Here is a 23,976-nt window from a genome sequence, read left to right as displayed (position 1 = left end):
GTTTTTTGATTTTTTTTTTTTTTGTATATTTGCAAATATCTTTACACTTTGTCATTATGGGCTTTTGTGTGTAGATTGATGGTGAAAAATGGTATCTGTTTAAAATGAAAACTACAACAAAATAGAGTGTTCAAAAAAGCGAAGAGGTCGCAGCACTTTCTGAATGCACTGTATGGAATCAATCGACTGGTAATGGTGAAATACTAGATGGCAATTAGAAAGAGTCTCTCACTTGGAAAATAACAAACAAACAATCCAGGAATGCACCGCAGGATACTGGTAACAATATACCACCATGAGTGAGGTGGCCGAGCCCAGAGCACGCTGTAGCTAGTGCGTTGGGTTTTTGATTGTAAAGAGGAGCTCAGCCACCACTTTTTTATTATAATAATAATAATAGGCAATTCCATATTATTACATACAGTAGTTGTCCTACTGGTAAACATTTTAGTGTATTGTTCAAAGTTGTATTGAAATGCAAAGTAAATACCAGGCCAGCATTTGAGACTCTCCTATAGCACCGAGCAGCGAGTCCTCCAGACGTGTATAAGAGTGTGTGTGTGTGTGTGTTTCTGCATTAAGAATGATGTTCAAGTGTCTACTTTTAATAAAGTAATGTTTGTGATTACACCACACAACTGAATTATTAGCTGCAGCAGTGCAGAGGCTCACTCGATATGTGATGTGCCTTTTGGACGCTGAAGCTTGTAAAAGCGATTCGGGGGAGGACAGATTGCCCCCTCTAGCAGTCTTCATTAGTTGACTGGGCAGTGAAGAGCTGGTTTTTTGCACAGTAAATGGACATTTTAGCTGCAGGCATTGTGAGATGGCCTGTTAAACTGCTAGCTATGTGGCCCCCTCGTTCCGATCTGTTAGCGAGATTCAATCTTGCATTTTTGGGCCGTGAGGAGCTGCTGCTGGCTCGTTGGCCAAGGCACACTCTGCCTGCACCATCGTGACCGGCCCGCCGGAGTCAGGACTAGCGCATGTTCAGCAGTAAAAGGAGCTGTCAGTAAAGGCGTACTGTTTCTAGATAAGCTGTGCTAGCACACGCCTGCTTTGCTTGGGAGGTCTCATGGACCAGCATCATCGCCTGCACTCAGTTTTGTTTTGTCTTGTCTTGTGCCTTCTTCTCAGGTTCTCTGGGCACTGCTGGACGGGTATGCAATCGAACATCGCGAGGAGCAGACAGCTGTGAAGTCATGTGCTGTGGCAGAGGGTATGACACGACCCGTGTGACCAGGATGACAAAGTGTGAGTGCAAATTTCAGTGGTGCTGCGCCGTTCACTGCAAAGACTGCCAGGAGACCATTGACGTGCACACCTGTAAAGCTCAAAAGAACATCGGCTGGTCCGATCCAACTTGAACGGATTGTTGTTGGACTTCTATTACTCAAAAGGAAAAAACAACAACAAAGATTTAAGGTTAAGAGAGCTTTAAATGCTGGAAAATAAGATAGCGAGTGTGAGTATAAATGGGAGCAGCACTCAAGAGGCCAGACTCTCCTGTTTGTCAGATTTGCTGGTTTTTGTTTTCTAGAATGGTGTATAAATTTATTTAAGTAAAATAAGAAAGGGGACTGCAGTCTTAGCAAAAGAAAAAAAACATACTCATACATACAGTAAAAAGATTGTTAATTTCTGGCTGAGGTTTTACAAATTAAAGAAGAAAAAGTGAATGAACAAACTCATCTGCCAGAGCGTTCCCTCAGTAATGCTGCAACTCTTTAATGGTTTATACTGGTCAAGATTCTTCACATTTCACAGTGGCATAACAAGCATATGCAGCGACTCCGAGATTCACGACAAGTGAAGCGACGTGTAAAAGAAATCACTTAAGAGGGAGGGACATGTTCACAGAGTTCTTCATAACAATCACAACCTTCAGCTTTGGTCAAGTCCAGATATGTGTTTAGTCGTCTGTTTCACTGTCTTTGATGGTCATGCCAAGGGGGTTCAAATGACAGATATCCAGCCAGAAGACCCCACATAGGCAGAGAATGAAGGGGATCATCAACTACAATGGCGCTTGGTTTCCTTAAACTAACATGCTCCATCTCAACATCTGACACAACTAAATTCTGATTTCTTAATTTTGGCGTGTGCTCAAAAAATTTAATATTTGGTTGCATTGTTCAAGCACTTCAGTAAAGACAAAGAATCCAGAAATGTGGAGTCCTCGTTAAGAACTAAACCCACAATGCCTTAATAATCAAACAAAAGTAGAGGCCAGGGGTCCTAACTGCTAAAAGGCAGCTTTTTATTGTCTGTGAACGATTACAGGGCCGCTTTATTAAGAGTACTAGGGCTGAGTGATGTGATGACAAAAGCTAAACATCATGAGGATTGTTAACATTCTTATTCCACATTTATATTAAGAATATTTAGATTTAGGTTACCATTGTTAGCCCAAGTAACACTCGCAGGCCACTTGGTTAGTGATGTATGTTTCCAAGGGACGTTTTCAACCCGACGTATTTAGAGAAACACCAGTAAAAGCAAACACATTGGATTTGTTCAGCTTAACTCCCACAGCCTCCAGTCCGCCTCTTCTAATGTTCATCAATCAAGTAACATGTTGTCCTGCTTAGGCACCCACTCTTCTGCTGAACAGAGCAGTCCTCAATACCATAAAGTAAGCTGAGGACATGGCTGCACCACACGGCCTTTTGTCTTTGAGAATACCGCTACTCTCATTGAGACGCTTTTTTTTTTTTCTTAATGGAGAATTAAGAAAATACTTAATACTCACTTAAATGTCTGCCTGTCCAAACTCATTCGCTCCTGTTTCTCCCTGGCACAAAGTGCTGTTTTAGGTCAGGCGTCCACATCTTGCACGCCTGAGTATTGTTCAGAGATGGCATGAAATTTGACTTTGAGGTTTCTCTTCCATGTTTGCTTGTTATACACTATAAAACATAAATGCTAGAAAATTATAATTCACAGCTTTTAGAAGTGCAGAAGTGGGCCATGAGCACCATAGATAGACTAGTGGCTCCCAAACTGTCAGGTTTTTATTACACAATCAGTAAGCCATTTCAACTCTTAATTGATCTCTTTTAATTATCTGGTCTCTTTGCTCTTCTAGCGTGATTTTTACATTGACAAGACATGTATTCTTTGCAGTAGCTTTAAATGCTTACCTCTCCTTTGTTGTTTTGCTATTAATTTGCCCGTTTTTGTACTTGTATAACAACATGCAGAGCAGACATTGTGGCAAACGACGCTGAATGCTGAAAGGCTGCAAACACTTCAGTGTGCTCATAAGCAAAGAATGAGTTCAATAAGCAGAGCGCCTGGAAAAGCAGAATAAAAATTAGGATTATGATTAAACAAAAAAACAAATTATTCCCGAATTATTCAATGCTTAGTACATTCTAATTAAGTTACCAAACTTTGTTTTGACGTTTCTATGTTGAACCCAAAACACAGAAAGTGTCAAACAGCAACCTTCTTGAGTAGGCCAGGGGGTCCACTTAAAAACAGAAGTTGGCTGGAACAAAAACCTGCAGCCACAGGGAGTCCCAGGATTGAGTTTGGGAAGCACTGCCTCAGACATATCGCTGTCAGGCTCCAGTCCGTATGAGATATGAATGAAATTGGGGATTTCTCTCTTAGTATTCCCAGACCTGGTAGATGGAGAAGGGCTCCTTTATAAAGATGGCGATGTCCTTATTATTGCAAAGACAGAGAAGCAGCCTCTTCATTTTCTGGTGCCACTCAGCCAGAACAAAAGACAATCATGGATTCAAAGCTCAGTTTTTCAATTGATAAAAAGAAGAAAGAAGACTTTAAAGAATTTAAAATATGTTCTAAGGTATTGCCTTACCTTTTGTTTTCCATCTTTTAGGCAGCAAGGGGTTTGGGTTAAGCATGAAGAACAATATAGGGTGCAGTGGGAGTCGCACGCCTGTAAGCATTCAACTTATCCAGGAGATTTGACATGATGTGACCACTAACAGGCATGCCAGGGATGTTTACAGTAAGTCACAAAGAACAACGTTAGTAAGCGTTGCTGGCAGGCTGGCCTAGTTCCAGGTCTCTGGGGGTTAACCTCTGCCAACTTCACTTGTCCTCCTGTATCCTTAATGTGTGTGGATGTGTGTGTGAGTGGCTTCTCATCCTGCCTTGTGCCCAGCACTGCTTGGATAGGCTTAGGCCCCCAGTAACCCTGAACTGGATTTAGAAGGTATGAGCATTTTAGGAAATGTGTGCCATATTGGATATTCTGATCGACTCTGTCCCAGCTCACGGTACTGCACTGGCTCTGCTTGGCTTCAGCCGTGTGGACCCCGACACGAATGTCAAGAGCCGGTTTATTGTTCACATCATTGAACATTCAACAGAAGATGGCTGCTTGGCTGGAGCCTTTAAAAGTGCTCAGAGTGCAAATAAAGAGACTAAGATCCGGCAAATGAGCTCAACAAGAGGGCCAACTTTTGTTAGTATCAGTTAGAAAAATCAGACTAAAAACAAAACGAGTATTAAGTTAAACGGTGCTTCATTTCCACACATAATTTAGTCCCTGAGTGTCATATTGGCTGGAATGTAAACCTGCAGCCCCCACAGGATGGAGTTTACCAACCAGAATGTGCAGAAGACAGACGGGGCACCCAAAACACAAGAAATCCTTCCAAAAAAGGTGCCAGCCTCCCAGATTTGGACTGGGTTCAGATGTAGGTTGGATGTTCATTAAAGCTCAATCCATGCCAAAATGCCAGAAATTATAAATATTTAGCTGAGACCTCAGTTTTATGTTTTTTTTTTGTAAATCTATTTAAGGTTGTCAGTTCATTTGCACTTAGCTTCTTTTCTTTTTTTTTGTGAACTCTCGACACTTTGTATCCAAGTGTTGTTTAAAGTACTGGATGCAAAAAAGCCGGAGGTTGCGTGTAGATATTCAACTGTAATGTTTTGCTTTGTTTAGAGTTCTTATTATGGACCTTTGCACAATAATGGCTATTTATTATTATTTTTTTTGGTTTCATATGAACTAGCGAGTGAAGAGACCAAACACATTTTTGGCTTTCAACAGTTACAGTAAACACAAGAGCCCAGGATGAGCATTCAGAACCTGCTTTCATAATGTCGAGTATTCTAAAATCTGCATGTCCTTGCAAGTATTATGTGCCATTTAATAACGGAGAGATGCACAGTAGACCAGCTTTGCATGTAGTATGAAGACTTTCATCTTAGTGACACTTGACACATTAGAGATCCGTCAGTATTTACACATGTTCATACCGTTTAACTAAGAGTCAAAGCAGCCATCTCATCCAAGCTGGCTTAATCTATCTATTTCAGGGGCATGGCGGGCCACAAGCACTTCATGAAGTGTAGTATGACTTGGTTTGGTATGTGGGCTGAAGTGTCAGTGTAACTACAAAAGGAAGCACAGAGCAGACCGCGTCCAAGTCAGTGAACAGATCTTGTGCTCTTAGCTTGGCCCGCCCTGACACACAGTAAGCAGAACTTCAGCACTCTGCGTTAGCCTTCTTTGCAAAAACTGATTGCTGTGGTGCCCATTTCTCTGGTCAATGTATATTTTACTTTATATTTTACCATCTTTCTTGTGTACTTTTACTTATCACAGACTGAATGTATTAATTTATCAATAAACCAGAACTGTAAAGCATTCACACACATTGCACGGCCTGTGTACATCTGCTACATTTTGAATCGAATGTGTAGAAACCAAACCTTAAGGCAACATGCATTGTAAAGGATACAAACACACACACTAGCAATGTCTGTCACGCACAAAAGGCACTATAAGTGATATGAGCAGCAATGGGTGGGGGCAAGACCCCAGTCCAGTGCTCCGCCTGTTGGAAACGCACCACAATCCACCCCAAATCACACATTTTGCACAGTGGGAACTGCCAAGGCTAACCCTGGCCGTTTGGAGGAGCGTGAATTCCATGAACTGCCTGCACAGGGACAGGCCATAAGCACTGCAAACCTGTGCTACTGAAGAAACACACACGACTTACTGCAATACACAAAAGAAACTTTATTTTTGTTTTTCTGAGTTTTTGCTTTCTGAAGGCAAAATATAATAGAACTAAACGTCACCTTTTTTGTACAACAAAAACAGGTTTACATGAGAACTAACAAAAGTCATTTGATTGACAGTCTTTTTCCCTTTCTCCATCATGTATTCCGTGTAGGCCACAAGTGACATGATCTTGGCACAAACACCATGGCAGTGGCTTGACCAAAGTCCCTTTAGTCTTCTTAGATCCTTGTAAGCTGATGCCAAAGGCTAGAAGGCAGAATGCTCTCAACCTTTTCCATCACAAAGTTTAGTGGTGCAAACAGGGTACTGAGAAACTGCCAAAAACAAACACAGAAAACACGAGTAAGTAAAGAGAGGGAAGAGCACAAAAAGTGTTCAAGGACCAGTAAAATGTAGAATGAAGGACAAGAGAGCATCGACATTATGGCCTTCTTACCCAAAAGCCCATATTCTTCCCCACAACGACAACAACTGTGAGTTTGATTTCTTACCTCTGATGCTGTAGACAGAAAGACTGAGCCCCCATCATGCAGTGCAAGGGCCTAGTTTTGCTTTGTTTTGTTTACTTCTTTGTGAAAGCAGAGTGACCTGTCATATTGTCATTCACTGATCACCCAGAAGGCATTCAGGCAATGCCATGAAACACAGCATGGTGGACACTGAGCAGGAAAGATCTCCTAGAAGACTCTCTTGGCACCATTAGGATAAAATCACCAACTTTCAGTAGCTAAAGCTGTAAGTGGCATCTCAGATATAGAACAAAGCTGTTTTGATTCTCATGGGGAGAACACAATAGGAAGGCAGAAGATGAACCACACGTTTTCCCTTCACTGACACTGGGATAGGAATGAGGAGGTCAGGCCAGACCCTCAAACCAAACACATTCATGACAGGATAGGAATAAACCATTTCAAGTAATTCTTACATTTCAGGCTGGGGTTCCCTGTGGTCTTGCAAGTACAAGTATTGATTTTGGCTAACCATTGCTTTTCTAACATCCACTGTAGTATAAGTTGGTTTAATCAAACTTGTATAACACAACAAATGTGAGAGCACATATATTTTTTTTTTTATTGACAACATGGCTTACTTTACATACATCGCTCACCACACTGTTCAGATAACTGGAGCTGTAGCCCAAGGCCTAGCTTTGGTGCCAAGACTCCAATTCCACTCTCAACGCCACCTTATGCTGTCTGCCTGTCGTCAAGTGTAAATAACATCTGGCATATGTTTGGTGTAATGCAATTCATTTTTTCATTCTGATTAAATTTCTTGAATCACCAACAGTTATTTAAGTGAATACCAATGGCTGTAGAGCCTTTGAATAGAAAACCGAATAATAACAGTCATCCCAAGAGTGCAAGCAGGTATCAAGGCTCTCGTCTCGTCAGCCCCACCAAGCCACTCATGCTGTGCATCATAAGGAGCTGACATTTCCATCGGACACAAAAATTCGTTCCTCTCCAGTATGCATTTGCTGTAGGAAGCTTGTCTGTCGCATTTCACCCATTAAAGGTTTATGATTTCACAAGTGTACAGAGATGATACACGAGTAGGAAAGGGGCAGCCCTGCACCTGCTACTGTCTTGGGCTTACCCCATGCAGAGAGGAACGGTTACAAACTTTCTGTAGGCTATGCAATGCTGGACTTGAGCAGCACTCTGCAAACAAAGTGATGGAAGCAGCAGAGGAGTTTGTGGATCTTCTATTTTTCTATTCGTGATAACTAATTTCAGCTGAACTTTCTGGGGCAATACCCACTTCACCCTATAAACACAAAATGTGCTCAAACCACACCACATTCACACACAGCAGAGTGGCATTTAATGTTTTTTAGAAACAATACTAGTGCGGCGCTTTACAGGGGACATGGCAGAAAGACACTGAAAGTACCCGTTTAAGTGATAAGGAACAGCGCCAGGGGACGTATGGCGCTCTCGGCCCACTTTGATGGCTTTGCACTCCTCCTCACATTCAGCCTTTGTTTTTGTTAGGCCCTGCGTTCAACTTAAAAGAAAGTGCTGGCTCGCGAGAAGATAATTGCCCAACACCTGGCATTCTTCCTGTGTAATGCAAATTGTGTGCTGACTTCTGCATGTTTCTTAACAATTTTTTGCTTTGCTGTCAACACAAAGGCCTGACAACTTTTGACATATTATGGCAACACTGGCAATGAGGGATAGGGGCCAAATTATATGGATTGTGCAGAAGATGGGCAATGAATCAAAGGTCAAAGAGCACTTGGGTTTGGATAAAGATTAAAGGTAAAGCAAGCCCTTTAAAGCACTCCTCAAGTTTACTTAATCATCCCTAAAAAGTAATTATGCCTGTATGTGATCGTGTGAGAATGTGTAGCAAAGTGCAAAGCTGGAGTGTTTGTCTTTGTGTGACTTTGACAGAAGCAATGCAGCGACTGCATATAAACGTAATTATCGATCAAAAAGTAAAGGAACATCTGCAGAACTGCTTAAGGGTCACAAATCCCAGCATTCACCGCCAAATGTACAACTATGAGTGACTAGCAGCAGCAGGATGGCAGTCTATAGATACAAACTTCACAAAGAATGAGTCCTTAGCACTGGAGTAACCCACTGATAAACTGAACGTTGACTCTTCCTGTAAAGATTTTGTGTGGATGGCCAGTCAAGGTCAGCGTAAGTTGTGGTGGAAAGATCATTTAATGAGAAGCTTTGGCATTTTGTAGCAGAAAGGGGAATGTTGGCCAGTAAACATATAATGTCTCTTGAAACTACACATCAAAATAAATTGGTCAAAATGAGAAGCAGACACCAACATTAACACTGCAGAAAGAACCTCGAAACAACAGTCAAATGTGCTGGTGAAGGTGTCACAGTTTGGGGACCTGGACGACCTGGGAGTGACTGAAGAAACCCTCATTTTTGCTTGATATTATGAAATTCTTTCAGGTGAATGAAGCATAGCTGGGTCAAACTACAAGGCACTGATCAGAGGCGCGTCTACATCAGAGTGGCTAAAGAAAATGAAGTCAGACAGTCCAGTCAGTCGTATTCTAAACCCCTCTGTGATGTTATGGCTGGACCTGAAAAGGGAAACAAGCTTAAAAACTATCAGGATAAGTGGAATTCTGTAAAAAGGACTGCTGTGAGACTGATCCAAAACTACAGGCATACGCATGGCTGCAGCTACTGCAACTAGAGGTGGCGGGACACATTCCTTTATCACACAAGGCCCTGGTTACTACAGAATTTGTATTTAATATTTAAAGAAGTGGAACAATGTTGTGTCAATTTCTCATTTTGAAAAAAAAAAAAAATAATACACAGTAATGCAGAAAACCAAAGTATGTCCAATACTTTTTCAATGCATTGTAAGCACAGAGACATGTTAAGTGTACAAGTGCAAATATGAATATATATAAAAGAAGGTGCTTGTGCAAAGTACACAGATACATACATACATACATACATACATACATTGAAGTGCATACATACGTTCCATTTTATTAATAATCATATGGATGTAATGTGTGGCCCTATGACCTTGAATTGAGTCTGAAAATGTTCTATTACATCAATCATTGATACATTCCTCCGTCACCTACCAGAATTCACTGTGTGCAGTTCAGACTCATGAGGAGCCTTCGCCTATCCGAAAAGCGCTGAGCATGAGAGATGGGGGGCTGGGAGCCTGTGCTGATTACAGCACGTTGTTGCACTCACCACATGACGGACCACCTGGATTAGAATCAGAGTGCAGCCATGCAACGGGCGACATCTCAGTACCACACTGCTGTGGTTTTCTGAGTTTTTTTTTTTTTGCTGTGCCTGGAGTGCCAATCCTGCCACAAAACCCCCATGTTTTCCCTGCATGTTGGAGGACCTGCTTGCAGGGCTGGATGCAGGTTAACGTCCTACCCAGGACGGAGTAGTTGCAGGGTAAGGGCCCAGCAGAGTGGAGTCACTTCTGGAGTTTATGGGATTCGCACAAATCCCTAGCCTCAGAGCCAGCACTCCACTCTACTGAGCACAAGGGCCACCACAAATACACAGGGTGCCAGATAGGCTGTACATATACACATCTTGTTCTCTCTCTTTCTATTATTTTTAATAATTACTGTAGAGGGAGAGAGTATGAAGTATTTTTTACATACAAGATCAGAGAGAAAAGGCTTTTTGTTCCCCCAGCCAAATATCTGAGCACATTACACTAATGCTGCAAGATCTGCTTATTACTTGAACTAATAACTGCCCATTGAACGTTTTAGATCCGTAGTATCTATTCATACGTGGACATGCCCTTCTGAGAGCCTGCATACAGACCAACAACAATGAGAGCTGTACAGTGCTTACATGAGGGGCAAATCAGTCCTCAAGTGCAGTTTAGGTATTGGAGATGCAAGCACTGACTGGTTCTTCAGGCTCCCATGCATTAGACAAAGGAAATGGCAACAACAGCAACTAACTAATCAAACAATAAGGGCAGAATGTTCTTAGAAGGGATGTGCCATTACAAGATGGCCATCAGAGAAACCCAGAAATGTCCAGTGTGGCACAAAAACAGTTTGAAAATTTCAGTTTACTTTCAACTGAAAATACGTTAAGTTCAGATATGATTGTGGCAGCCCAATAACAGAAAGGACTGCTAATAGAGGGACTAAAGAAAAGAAATATTTAGAAAATACTAGAAATCAGCTTCATGCTACTCGGTGAAAGTTCAACATTTTTAGAGACAGACTACATCTGCCGCTACCATTTATGTAATTTTCAAATTTCCCCACAATTCATTTCCAGCTCCAGCTTCTGTTAATACACTGGAGTTAGATTATGTGGTGACTTCTCCATTTGCTTCACTCTCCTACTAACTTCCATTCCAGCCTTTCTGTTTATCCTCTTACTATGTGATTCTATGAAAAATGCATCTCACACATTGTTATTACCGTAAGCCCTCTATTTTAGCTGATCTCACTCTTGCAAATGTCAGTTGCAACACACAAAATGTGTTCAGGTGGAGATTTGCCATGAGCCAGTTCAAGTCATTTCTACCTAAATAATGCCCTCTTCTAATAAGGACGCCAATGCTGCACACATCTTTAAAAGGAGCGCCATAAGTGACAAGTCACATCAAAGAATAAAGGGAACTCCGCTTTATGAAGCTCTCACAGGTTGCACAGAAAAAAAAAATAATTCTAGACAGCCACACCCACCAAAAGCAAAAATAACACTTGGCTGAGCTGGAGAAGACCACAAATCAAGAGAAAGTTGACATGCACTGATTGATTGGAATTGGCATGCACTGCAGAGAAATGCCGTCGGCTAAGTCAGGGAACACAAGCTAAAAAAAACTCCTAATGTCTGACATTACTGCAGCAACTGGTAAAAGAAACAAGCTTTTTAAGTACATGATGTGACTAGTTGGTCAGCTTAATGAAGATGGTGGACATCTGAATTGCAACCGCATCTTCAGCCTCTCAGCAGAGCAAGTGCTGTTTCTTACATTTCTCTTCAATAACACCTTCACTGATATCTATGGTATCTCCTTCCCCACCTCTTTTCGGGGGTGTCTCTAATCTTTCTCTTAATACTGTAGTAAACATGGTCTGAGAGACCCTTACACCTCCTCAGGCACATGTAAGGTGTACACCACTAACATGAACTCATCACATCACAATTACAAGGCAAATGAGCACATTATGTTACGTGAACAGCTGGTGAAGCAAAACAGGCAACTAGAACTGTCCACTCGGAGAAATTAAAAACACCTAGGAGGCCACGTGACAATCTCAGAACCTTGTGTTAGTATGCAGAAGGTCTTTTTAAATTAGTCTACTTCATGGCCTACTTCATGAATGGAGATATGTTAAGACAATGGGGTGTGCACGTCACCCAAAGAACAACATAGGCAGGATACAACAGGAGGAAGAGCCATAACGTACAAATCAACACAAATGACCTTTAGTAAATGTGTTAGTGTTTGTTTGTCCACATCATTCAAGACTAGGCCCTTATATGCCTACTAAAGTGTAATATAATATGCTCATGCAGCAGCCAACACCACTAAAACTGAAAGGGACCAACCTTAGAAGGTGCACACATTTACTTGACAATTGTAATTCTCTATTTGCTGTTCAATTCATGTTAGCTACTTCAGTGGTATGTTGGTCAGTCTGTTTCACTGTTTGGTCTTTGTCATATCAGTTGTTAGGGTGGCAAAGTTAGTGCTTCAAATCGTGGGCTCAGTCCTTGGACTGGTGCCCTGTGCAGGGCTGTTTCTTGCTTGGTGCCCAATGCCTCCCGGATGGACTCCAGCCAGGGACCCAGATTTAGACCAAGTAGGTTTAAGAATGTAATGTTGTCTTTGTTATGTGGGTATATAAATGTGCTTTCCTCAGTTCTGGAGTACCTGTCACTGTGCTGTGAAATAGCTTTGGAATGCTTGTAGCACAGGCAGCCCATTACCTGTGTCCATGTGGCATGTCATGGTAATCAACGATGCTGGTCTGATAATCCACTTTGGATTCTCCAAGTTTGGCTGCTTGCAGAAAAAAAAAACCCCAAGTGTACAAAATGTGCACCCAAGTCACTGCCTACTGGTATTCTTTTGTATGTAGTACATGGTTAAGTTCACACGGACCACCTGACACTACAGTCATATGGATGGATGGATAGAAGGGCAGATAAATATTAGTAATATGATGATATATATATATATATATATATACACAGTTAGTAACAAAAAAACACAAATATCATTGGAATTCTTTTTGGTTACAGTAAATACAATTTTGACATAGCTTTGAATTTTGTGGAAAATGGGAAAATCTTCAGATTACTTATCACCATCATTAAGTCTAGAAATTCAAGTAGTTGTCAATAACTATATTATTGTAATATCAGCAGACTCGCTACAAATGCATGAAATGCCTACAGATTCATGAGGTAAAACAGAACCACACTTCCCTGTACTTTTAGCAGCTGAACGCTTTTATAGCCCATGACCCTGCCCAAGTCACCCTAACATCCTGCACGACTCTAGACCTCTATACAGAGTGCTGTACCTGCAGGTTAAGCACACCAGATCTCACAGATAGAACAGATAAGGGCCTACAGGTCACTGCATGTGTATGGAGACCCTCAGAGTGCACAAAATGGACAGATCATCTGGGTCATTACAGTCTGGTCCACAGATGAATGACCTTCACATGAATGCTAAGCTCATCTCTGTGCTTACATACATTCAGATGTTTTTGAACATGGCCATCTGCTGCAGACAGATCAGTCTGGAGTGGGACTCGTTACAGGGTTGATCCTCCCTTCGTGGCTAACTAAATGCCATTGAGCAATTAGACAAATTGTGGCTTATTACCAGTAACCATTTCAATTAGGGACCCGTGATTTGCCAGCTGGAGTTCTGAAAATGTAATAATTACTTTAGCCCGCCTCCTTCATGTCTGCAACAATTAGTTTGTTAACCACCAGTTGTAAATATGCATTGGGCATCCACAACTCATCTTCTGCACTAGAGGCTAATATGTATTAAAGGATTTTATCACAATAAAAGATACGTGAGAGGATACATAATGGCACGCGGAGTTGAATTGTCTGGCACTGAGGGGACTCCAATAAAAAAGATTCACGTTTGCATTATTATCATTTATTTTGTAGACCTGCATTACCCTATTTAGGAGTTAAATAAGGAGTTTTTAAAATGAGCAAAGACACCATAAATTAAATGATTCTGATTTCAGGCGCTACGATATTCATTTGGCTTAACACAGGAATGGTTTAGAGTTTTGAAATATTCCTTTTTCAGGAGAGATGAGAGATCATACAATCTCAAACATGATCAATGCTACATGACTTGGTGGAGTTTTCTTTTTCTTATTTGATATCCGTCTTTTTACTTTCAGTCTTGTTTTTAATCGTCATGTAACAGAAAAATAGGATACAGTAAACTTGTGACAAAAATGTGCCAACTCCAAAACAAAAAAGATAAATAAATCGACTGGGATAATAGAGAAGCACTCAGGTCCCAGGAGACAACTCAAGCAGGGACACCACAGCTTAACCTTGAAGAACGAAGTCCTCCTGAACAGAAAGAACACAAGACTTGGCATTGAGCAGTGTGCATGTTAGGAGAGTCAGAGATGATTACTGCAGAAAACAGGATTCAGTAAGTTTACTTACAGCCTTAGCAAAGACCCCCATTAGTTCTGGAAACTGGTGTGTGAGGAGTGCAAGCATCGCTGTAAAGGAACACAAGCCTGCTGTGAAAAGGATAAAGAAAGGGAGTTCTTTCTTCGGGTAAACTGAAACTTCATGAAATGCTGCATGGGAAAAAGTGGAGAAAGAAAGGACACATTAAAGACTGGATTGGCAAGGAATGATGACTTTATTGATTATTGACTAAGAGTGTTTACAATAGTTTTCAACATAAGCAGACTGAACAGGACTTTGGAGACTTTGTTTGGGAAATCAAATCTATAAACAATCCAGAAAAGCACTTCACTCTCCATGATAAAATAACATTGTTTGATTTTCCAAGCCAGCATCTTCTTGGTGTAGATCACAGGGAAGTGTAACAGTAAGACAAACATGTGAACATTTAAGTGAAGAAAACATGGCATGCATATTCTTGAGTTCTTGCAAAGGACTAAGTCTGCTTAATGTGAAATGTGCGGTTTGAAAACAACGGATTGGCCCCCAGAACATCTCAGCATGCTGTGTGAGAAAGGACATTTACTTACATGGTAGCAGCTCCCTGTCTGCTGTCTCTGTGCAAATGGGGTAAGGGTAGAAGAGGTGACCCTTTTCTAGAGGATAGGGGATCATTCGAAAAGCTGTGAAAAGATTAAAAAAAAAGAAAAAAAGAAAAGAAAACAAAAAGAAAAGAACATCTCTATTTAGTCACTTATTTAGGGAAAATATACTGATATCCAACTGCAGGGTTACTACATCTGTCAAACAACTCCACCATAAATAATAATTAAAAAAAAAACCCTAAGAGTCTTGGTGAGAAATCTCCAGTATGTTTAGATTACTTTGAAACTACAGTCTATACTGTTTGAAATATTAAAACTAAAACATTGTTTCGTCAACATTCTTCCATGCTACTATTGCTTTGTAGTTAATTATTTTTATGTACTGTATAAACTGATATTTCACTAGAAGGAAATGTTTTAGTGAAGCTGTAGGCTACTGAAGCTGTGAGCTGTTCACTTGCTTCATTAGTCACTGGATTGCCTTTATAGTCTGGAGCCAAGCTTAGCACAGTGTATGATGCCAGGAAGGTCAAAAGGTAAAACCAAAAAACAAGGAGCCAAGACAACAGCTCTCAGGTAAATGTGCTTGTCTGAAGCCCACTTTACAGACGATGGGATAGCAGAAATGTGTAAACAATGACCCTTTAATAGAAGCATCACTATAAAAGTTGCGTGTGTACATCTTCAAAACTGCCAACTTCTCAAACACTGGGAAGCTAAAAATCATGGGATACAACGTGATTAATAATTATTCAATTTGGCTGTACTCAATAGCCTGCCACTGATAAAAGGCATTGCTCAAGTGCAGGGATTGGTGTTTGTATAAAAGACTCAGTTACAGATGACTCAAGTAACGCGGTTAATTAAACAGCATTAAAAACTCAACCTGGCTGTGGACACATCACGGAGCAGGGGTTTGCAGTGCTTGTTGAATGATACTGGTGGCTGTCTATTTCAATTTATAGGGAATCATTGTGCTATTTCAAATAATAACATTACTGATAGAAATTGAAACTAGTATTTGCAGTGCTTCATTTTTCATAAAATCAAAACTAGCCGCAATAATAGTAATATAATCCTCCAACTGGAGACAGAGCACAATAACATTAAACAATCAACACAGTAATATGACAGTAATGCTGAGTGTTTAATACATTAAATGAAATCAGTCTTTAGCCAAGTCCAAATATAAAAGTATCCCAAATGAGCTTACTTTAAAGCTTGCGTCAAAACAAGGCTGACCTCATCCTCCATTGTTCTTTATTATCTGTGATCTGATTGATAACACTCCTCACATTTTCTCTTGGCTCCCTAAAAAGTCCTTTCCAGCTGGCTTCTCATTTCAAAAATTCTTTGATGTCGTGTGTTGTGTTGTTGATATAGCATACTCAGCAAATGCCGGCATGGACACAGTAAACAGGAATCATCAGTGTTTAAAGATGATTATTGTACTGCCATTGCAGACTATATTATGTTAGTCACTTTATTTTAGGGACCTAAATTAAGTGCTGCAGCAGACAGGAGACTGTCCTGAAGTGGGTGTGGATGCCTGAATGGCAGCAGCTTGTTACTCAGGGATAGGGAGTGCTGCATTCCGCAAGTCTTGGGAAGATTCACACCACATTCTACAAGCCTGGGAAGATTCTGGAATATGGGCAGAAACCTTCAGGAAGAGAAAACAAACAGTAGGTTCATGCAGAAGACAGCACCTTCTCTTTGGGGGGATCATGAAGATGATCAGAGATGTTCCTGTCTAGATCCTAATGAGCATTTATTATCTTAGAGACAGTATGATTAAGGCCATTAGGCTTTCCAAATTATGAATTTAGTATTTCTCACTGTTAAGTAAACATGGCTAATGTGTGCCTCAGTCTTTTGGTATTTGTTACACTGTATACATTTTGGTTCATAGACTTCTTTGGTAAGTTTGGTACTGAGACCGTGGCTACCTTAAGCTGACAAGTCAAGGACTGATCTGAGATCATAAGTAGCCTGTAGCAACATACAGACTCAAATGCATCTGGCATGAACCTCTCAACTCAACTACCATGACACTTCTCTATAGTGTTGCTCTAGAATTAAAGCATAAATAATGTAGGGAGAATCCCCCAATTAATAATGGTAGGCTGTAGCTTGGCCTCTACCTGTTATGGACTTTAAGCTGTTCATCTTGTTCAGTCTAAGCTCAAAGCAAGTACTTCCGTCTATGGTGCCTTTTTATAAATAAGACATAAAAAATAAGCCTGTTCAATCTGTGATTTGATAAATGTGCAAACCAATCTACAATATTAAAAACAAGATGTACTACAAATTCCAAACAGATTCACAGCTGAAAACATGACTGATTTGTTCACTATGAACTTAAAAAAGCACATTCTGTTATCAATGAGGCTCTCAACCCGGGCCTTTTCATTTTATTTGAAATATCACTTTCCACCTTTATGTATAATATATGCTGCTGTACTCAGTCTGTCAATACACTGGGATTCTTATTTCTTTCAACTTTAATTCACTGTACTGAATGTATCTATTCTACAAAACGTAAAATAACACACATCCTTTTGGAACAGAACAATGGCAATATTATTTGGGCCTGCTGTCCGTAATGTTATTTAATTTCTTAAACTTCCAAACTGGCCATGGAGGGAGAAATAAAAAAGTCAACAGAACACACCAAGTCAGCTTCTGTTATACATGACAGGAACTGCGCCACTTCATGTAGAGCCACTTACTTCCTTCCCAAGTGCAATGGAGAAGATTTAAAGCTCCTTCCACCCTCTTCCAGTGTTGAAGATGAAAGAATGCATATGCTATTGCTTCACTGTCTCCTCTTTTCAATATATGTTCTGGTGGCAGTATTAAGCTTTTCATTTCTAAAAGGTACTATTAGGGGTAAAGAAAAAAAAAAAACGTTTAAGATACAGTGTGCTGATCTGAAACACATCTTGTAGTTTCCTACTCTCTTTATTGTCTTCATTTTACTTTGTCTTAATTACAACATAAGAGTGCTTACAAATTTTAAGTCATTACATTGAAGAAATACATAATATAAACAAGCTAGAGAACTGAAAACAAATCATTGTGACTGACACAAAACAACGAAGTGAACAAAGTGTTCAGGAATGCACTTAATATCAGAGTCAAAAAACATTCAAGTTCACCTGATCCAGCATTTCTTGCACATGTTTACTGCTGTCCTCTCTGAATCGTGACTGTATTAAGACCCTAAGACAAACAAAGGTACAGTCTGTGGTATGGGACAGCTAGCGTAGAAAGTTGCACATGAATGGATGCGCTGTCTGTGCAGCATGCATTATGCACTTCAGTGGGTAACATACTCTGTCGGTCATTACTGTCTAGCAGCGTATTACACATAGGCCATCAGAACGTTTTCACACAATATTCTGTTGAAATGGTGTGACCCATTATGTCAAGAATCACATTCCAAAATTTATAAGCAACCTTTTTTAACCAAACTTTTGTAAGTTGTCACTTTGATGCAGATCTCTGGATGTAAGAGTATTCAGCTAAACAATGCAGAAGAATGGCACAAAAGATTTTCCTCAAAAATGGTGGTTGTTGTTCATTACTGTGCTAGCCCACCAAGCTAAAGCCTTATTTTGTGCTTGCTTTTGGTTTGTCTAAAGATTGTTCCTGCCTTCTGCCCAGTGCCTGCTGGGGGTGGGCTCCAGTTTCCCTGTGACCTTGCTCAGGAAAAGTGGGTTTGTAAAAATATAAATGGGTGGATGATTTATACTTGTCTATGTTAGTAGAATGTGAAAAATTTTTGTTAGTGGTCCTGGAGGGTCTTTTAAAGAAAGCATTTTCAATGCTGGAAAAAACTAAACAAAGGACTGCAACAGTTCCTTAAACCTTAACTTTCTGTATGTTCAAATATGCTGCCTTCAAACTTGCTACTAAATTAGAACAAGTATTAGGCTACTAAATATGTAAGAAAACTTTTGTCCACCTTCCCATTCCCTTTCATTTTAGTCTACAGAAAGGACAGCACTGTGGATCTATTAGTAAATTTGTTCTTTTTAGTTTTTGTCTTTAAGACAACAATGCACAATAATGCAAGGAGACCCTCCGATGAGTAGGTCTGAACACTGAGCACCAGGTGCAGTCTAAGAGTAAACAGCTCAGCTATGCTCACCTCAAGGTGACCATGTGCTGGGCACCCGGTGCATATTGGAGACCACTTGTGCAGCACTTTCATTCAGTAAATATGTGCTAAAGGTGTCTTTCTCCAAGCACTTTAATAAAAGTCACAGGCTACTTGATATCTTTAAAGAGTCCACTATGAAGAGAAGCTACTCCCTGACAGAAAGAGACAAAGGTGCAGTTGACCTATCATGTTCACCGTTGCACTGCCACTGTCCAAATGATAAAGCTTTAAAGAAAATTAAGACAGACAGAAATGTTTACCATTATACATAAAAGATGCTCCTTTTTAACAGATATTGTTCACATTTACACACAAGGGATGAAACCTAGTGATAAATAAACCATTTGCTAGTATTAACCAACTTGTCTCCTCTCAATTAAGTCCTGGTTTTTAACTGTGAAGACAATTACAGAAGCAAAGCGATGCTAGAGATCTTAAAAGATGGGTGTTACCGAGACGTGAAACGCGCATCTCAATTTTTTTTAGGGATATTAGAAGTGCCTACTATCATCCTAGGATGACAAGTTTGATTTTATTTTGAAGCCAGTCATGCCACATTTAAAGGGAATTTAAAGGAAGTTGTCTGGCTGTGTCATTGTACCAACAGGAGAAGACTATTTGGACATACTCAATACAAATATTTTGAAATTAACCTGCACTGTTCTCTTTGAGATTTTATATATTTATACAACTTACAGATGAATATTCTACAGCATAGCAAGCATATCCATGCTTGAAGTTGCCACTTCTGGAAAGCCACATCCACTCAGTGTTCTGCAGTCGGGGTTACAGTTACTACTGGCAGATTGGCCTTGATGTTGTGTGGACCCAGTGCCATCAGTGGATGACAGGACACTTATTGTACGCATGGAACACTCTAAACTCTCATCAGCTTGAAATTTACTACCCACATTTGACACCAACCTAGCAATACAACATCAAAAAGAAAACATGCACCTAGAAGCAGAGATCTCCTTTTTTTGCCTGGAAACCATCATGCCTGATGCAAGTGATAAAAGTTTGAAGGTCTCTTATAACCATGAGGGCTAAACCTCTGACTTGCTGTAAAAAAATAAATAAATAAATAAAAAACTACTACAAGGAGTTGGAAGCATGGTGGTTATGGGACTAAAACTGCTTCATCAATGTATCTTTCAGTAGAACAAACAAATGAATGAGTCTGGATCTTTGCTTTTCATGAGGCAGAGTGTTCATCCTCCCAAAATCAGACCACACAATGGCAAATGGCTATGACAATGCTGTAAATCTTTCAATGCACTCCTGTAATCACTGTGAGGATCTTCAAGGCCTCCACGTTTGCACTTCCCAGTACCTACAGTGCCTTATCATTGCCTTCAGATCACCAGCCACTACTACAATCATAGGAAGTTGGCTTGCACACACTGGATGTCATTTGTTGCATTCATTATCACATCTGTCACAGACCGCATGTCAATGTAATTTGTGTTCGAAATGCTACTGGGCTTATGCAGGCTGATGTGGTGTAAGGTAACCTTCAGTTATGAGGACCACTTTTTTAGGGCTTACTTCCACGAGATTTTCACATACTGTAGATTAGAACAATTCTATAATACAGAAAACTTTCAACGTCAATTCATAGGGGCAGCTTAACCATTCAAACAAATTTCAGCTCTCATCTATCACCCAAGCATTTGTGGCAGGTTTGTCTATAATGATTTCCAAAAGGAAATGTTCACATGATGCCAGAACCTTACTCTGGTCAGGTCTATTTTATCTCTGATGGATAAATTTGGGATGCCAGCTACAGTCCACTCTGTGCTAGTTGTGCAGTGTGTTGGTTTTCATAACTATTCTGTATACAGCCTTTTTACAATTTTCTTATCCACTCAGATTTACTTTGTATATGCAAACTATCTTGCCTATATGTCTCAATTCAAAGATGCTAGTAACCATATACTTTTCAACCTTTACCTGCCACACTGGTCACCAGCTCTTGAAAAATTCTACATATACAACCAGCACAGGCGTGACAGGTCTTGTGCGATTAGGGTGTGTGCTGCATACAAGTCTCCTTCTCACAACTACCACTTGTGGCCTCTTGACCTGAGCATTTCTCATTCCTTCCTTCTACCTGCCATGCTGTCCTCTCTGCAGGTGCTGGTCACCCACACTCTGGATAAACAAAAGCTCCTATGAGGCTCTTGCCCAATACTAAGGTGCACAAAGTGTTCATTTTCAAACAAGTTCCACTTTACATTTCCAATTCAAGATCCTTATTTTAAAGCTGCTGCTTTTGATCTGCGCAATGTTTCAGTGTGCTGAAGAGCTAATGTATGACTTGATTCCTTCATAGTGCTTTGGGGTTGGATTAACATCAAAGTTTTGGCATCTAGGCAGTGACACATGGGGAGAGATTACTGCATTTTAATTCCAGATAAAACTGAATTGTATTTTTCTCTACAAAGTGTTGGAGTTGTGACTTTAAATACAGCATGTCATTTATAAACTGTGTGTCAAACTGTTATACATAGCTTGAAGTCACTTAAGTAGGTGTTTGTGTATATATGTATGTGTATATATGTATGTGTGTATATATATATATATATATATATATATATATATATATATATATATATATAACTGTTCTTATTTAAAAACGAAAATCAAAACAACTTTCCAAGGATGGAAAGAATGCTTGTATTAAGTATGTATTCTCCCAGAATTGGTCAAAATACGGGAGGACCTTCAGAGCGTTTATATACACTAAACACAGAGATTTATCACCCTTTGATCACATCAGTATACTTAAAATGGTCTGCATTCTTGAGGCACAAAAAGCTTCCTAACAGATAAATTGCCTCACCTCAGGGTATGGATTCCTGTTGACCTCTCAGGGTAGGAGATGGGAATTTAAAACCCCTGCGTTAAAAAAAAGCACCTAAAACTCTGAAGAACAACGGAGTAAGAGTTTTCTTGCTCCCTTTGGATTAATTAATAACTGTACAAAGAAATAAATAAATAAATACACTGGAGAAAATCTACAAGAGTGTTTTGAACTACTCTCACATTTTATACAGATATGCCATTAACAGGTCATGTATAAAACAGAGTTGCTCCGAAGATGCACACTCTTTATTAATGCAATTCCCTGAAGGTCCCAATGTAGTGGGTGTGCCTTATTATAAATATCCTGTACACTGTTGCTTTTTAATGGTGCCCCTCACAATTAAACGTCTGCCTATTAATTAGCACCTGAGAAACACACCCGATTCTCTGTGTTTTATTGTATTTCGGACCGTTATTTGTGAATATAACTTTTAATAAAACATGTTCTCATTCTGCTTACCAAAATGATACAAAGTAAATCAATATTTTTTCTCTATTCATTTTTTACATATTTTGATTTGTTAAAGCCAAGGAAAATGAAGTGACTTAAAAGGGTCAAACTTCACAAGCACAGCTTTTCACTGCTTCATTGTGTGATTTAAAAAGCACACTATAAAAATAAGTGAAAGCAAGAACAATAAAGACAACACAAAGTGATAGAAGTTTTTATTTCACTTAGACTTAGGAAAAAAATTAAAATCACCTAATTATAGTAAACTGACAATAACAAGTGATACACAGCCCAGTAGTCATCCTCAATCAATAGCACACAGGACAACCATAACATTTACATTTACTTATTTGTCTACCGCCTTTATCCAAGGCGACTTAAAACATTTATACTGATGGTTATACATTGATACTGTTGGTTACATTTGTTTTGGTTTTTCCAATTGCACCACAGGCAGGTCAAGTGACTTACTCATGATCACACCGTGTCAGTAGTAAACCCACAGCCTCTGTGTTTGATGTCTAAAACCTTAACCACTACTACACCACACTGTCTCCCTAAACAGCTTTCCAATACCAGGAGATGAACCCAGGCGGCCTGAGTGAAAGCCAAGAATCCCAACCACTGGACTATATTGGTCACAGAAAGTAAAAGAAATTCAAGGTGGGCTTTGCATTGACTTAGCCTCATGGACACACCTAGGGGGAGGTATGGAAGAGCCCAAATTTCTACTTTAAATAGTAATTGTACTTACTGGTTGATGGAAAAATGAATGGCTAAAACAAGCAACGTGAATTATTCAGATGATAATGGCCATTTTCCTGGTTTTCAAATGCAGCATGGCACAGGATGAGAAAACTCACAGCTTCCAGCTATAGGTGAGTTTCTAATGTCAGCATGGAGTTGCCAGTTCTTTGTACCTGGCTGGCTCTTGTTCCGATATTAGCACTACAAGCTCATCATTCATACGAAATGTGAGCACTCTGAAGTGCAAGGTTCTGAATTTTTGCCTTTGTTGGGACCCTGTTTTACTCATAATTTAACTACAGTGGTAATAGAAGGAAAAAACAAACACATACACAAATACAGACACACATACATTCAAATATGTTCCCTAGCTATGATGAATATAGTAAAGAATTATACAGAAATCTCTTTTGAAAAAAAAAAAAAAACTGTTAAATTAGTGTGTTGTTTTTCACATATGTCAACATACAAGATCTGATTTCTTCTCGTCATAAGCGGCGCACATCAGAGGCTTACATTTGACTTCCAGGTTCGACTAGAAACACCTTGAAGCTGCATAAACATGTCTGGAACTGCTCATGTGTGAAAGAGTTAAAGCAGGTTGCCAAGCTGACAACTTTTTGTTTTCCATTTTTTCCAGGGAGTGGTTGAGGGCTTGACATGTCTCTACTGGGAGTGTTATTAGTAATTTATATGCGATTTATTTATAACAACAACAAAAACAATTTAAAAATTTAGTACAATAAACACAATGTTACTTGATAATACCCACTGCTTTTGACAGATGAATGAATGAATGTGAAAAAGGATATGTTGTTTCAGAGACTAGTCAAGTAATTTAACGGTAAAATCACCACACTGAATTCTTATTTAAAAGAAAAAAAAAAAAGTATCATGAGCCACCTAAAATTCTCCTACTTTAATTCAAGGAGAAGAAAATGACACATACTGTATCCAAAGAAGACATTAAGAATCAACTT

General features: G+C 39.7%; 2 protein-coding genes across 11 annotated transcripts in view; one reads left to right on the top strand and one right to left on the bottom strand.

Annotated features, from left to right (window-relative positions):
* The window catches only part of wnt2 (wingless-type MMTV integration site family member 2), a 33,413-nt gene extending 27,768 nt beyond the window's left edge, over nucleotides 1-5,645 (top strand). For all 7 annotated transcript variants that reach the window (XM_039761399.1, XM_039761395.1, XM_039761394.1 and 4 more), the window contains exon 5: nucleotides 1,138-5,645. In XM_039761399.1, the coding sequence (XP_039617333.1) occupies nucleotides 1,138-1,367 (230 nt within the window). In that variant the 3' untranslated portion in view covers nucleotides 1,368-5,645. The remainder of the gene's footprint in view (nucleotides 1-1,137) is intronic.
* A 348-nt stretch (nucleotides 5,646-5,993) lies between these two features.
* The window catches only part of LOC120534111 (suppressor of tumorigenicity 7 protein homolog), a 214,591-nt gene continuing 196,608 nt past the window's right edge, over nucleotides 5,994-23,976 (bottom strand). For all 4 annotated transcript variants that reach the window (XM_039761388.1, XM_039761390.1, XM_039761391.1 and 1 more), the window contains 4 exons: nucleotides 17,495-17,645; nucleotides 14,748-14,840; nucleotides 14,188-14,327; nucleotides 5,994-6,333 (listed from right to left, as the gene is read on the bottom strand). In XM_039761388.1, the coding sequence (XP_039617322.1) occupies nucleotides 6,238-6,333; nucleotides 14,188-14,327; nucleotides 14,748-14,840; nucleotides 17,495-17,645 (480 nt within the window). In that variant the 3' untranslated portion in view covers nucleotides 5,994-6,237. The remainder of the gene's footprint in view (nucleotides 6,334-14,187; nucleotides 14,328-14,747; nucleotides 14,841-17,494; nucleotides 17,646-23,976) is intronic.

Source organism: Polypterus senegalus, chromosome 8, assembly GCF_016835505.1.
Source record: "Polypterus senegalus isolate Bchr_013 chromosome 8, ASM1683550v1, whole genome shotgun sequence".
NCBI lineage: Eukaryota > Metazoa > Chordata > Cladistia > Polypteriformes > Polypteridae > Polypterus > Polypterus senegalus.
The sequence above is the reverse complement of the archived record's forward strand: the minus strand, read 5'-3'. Positions and strand labels throughout refer to the sequence as shown.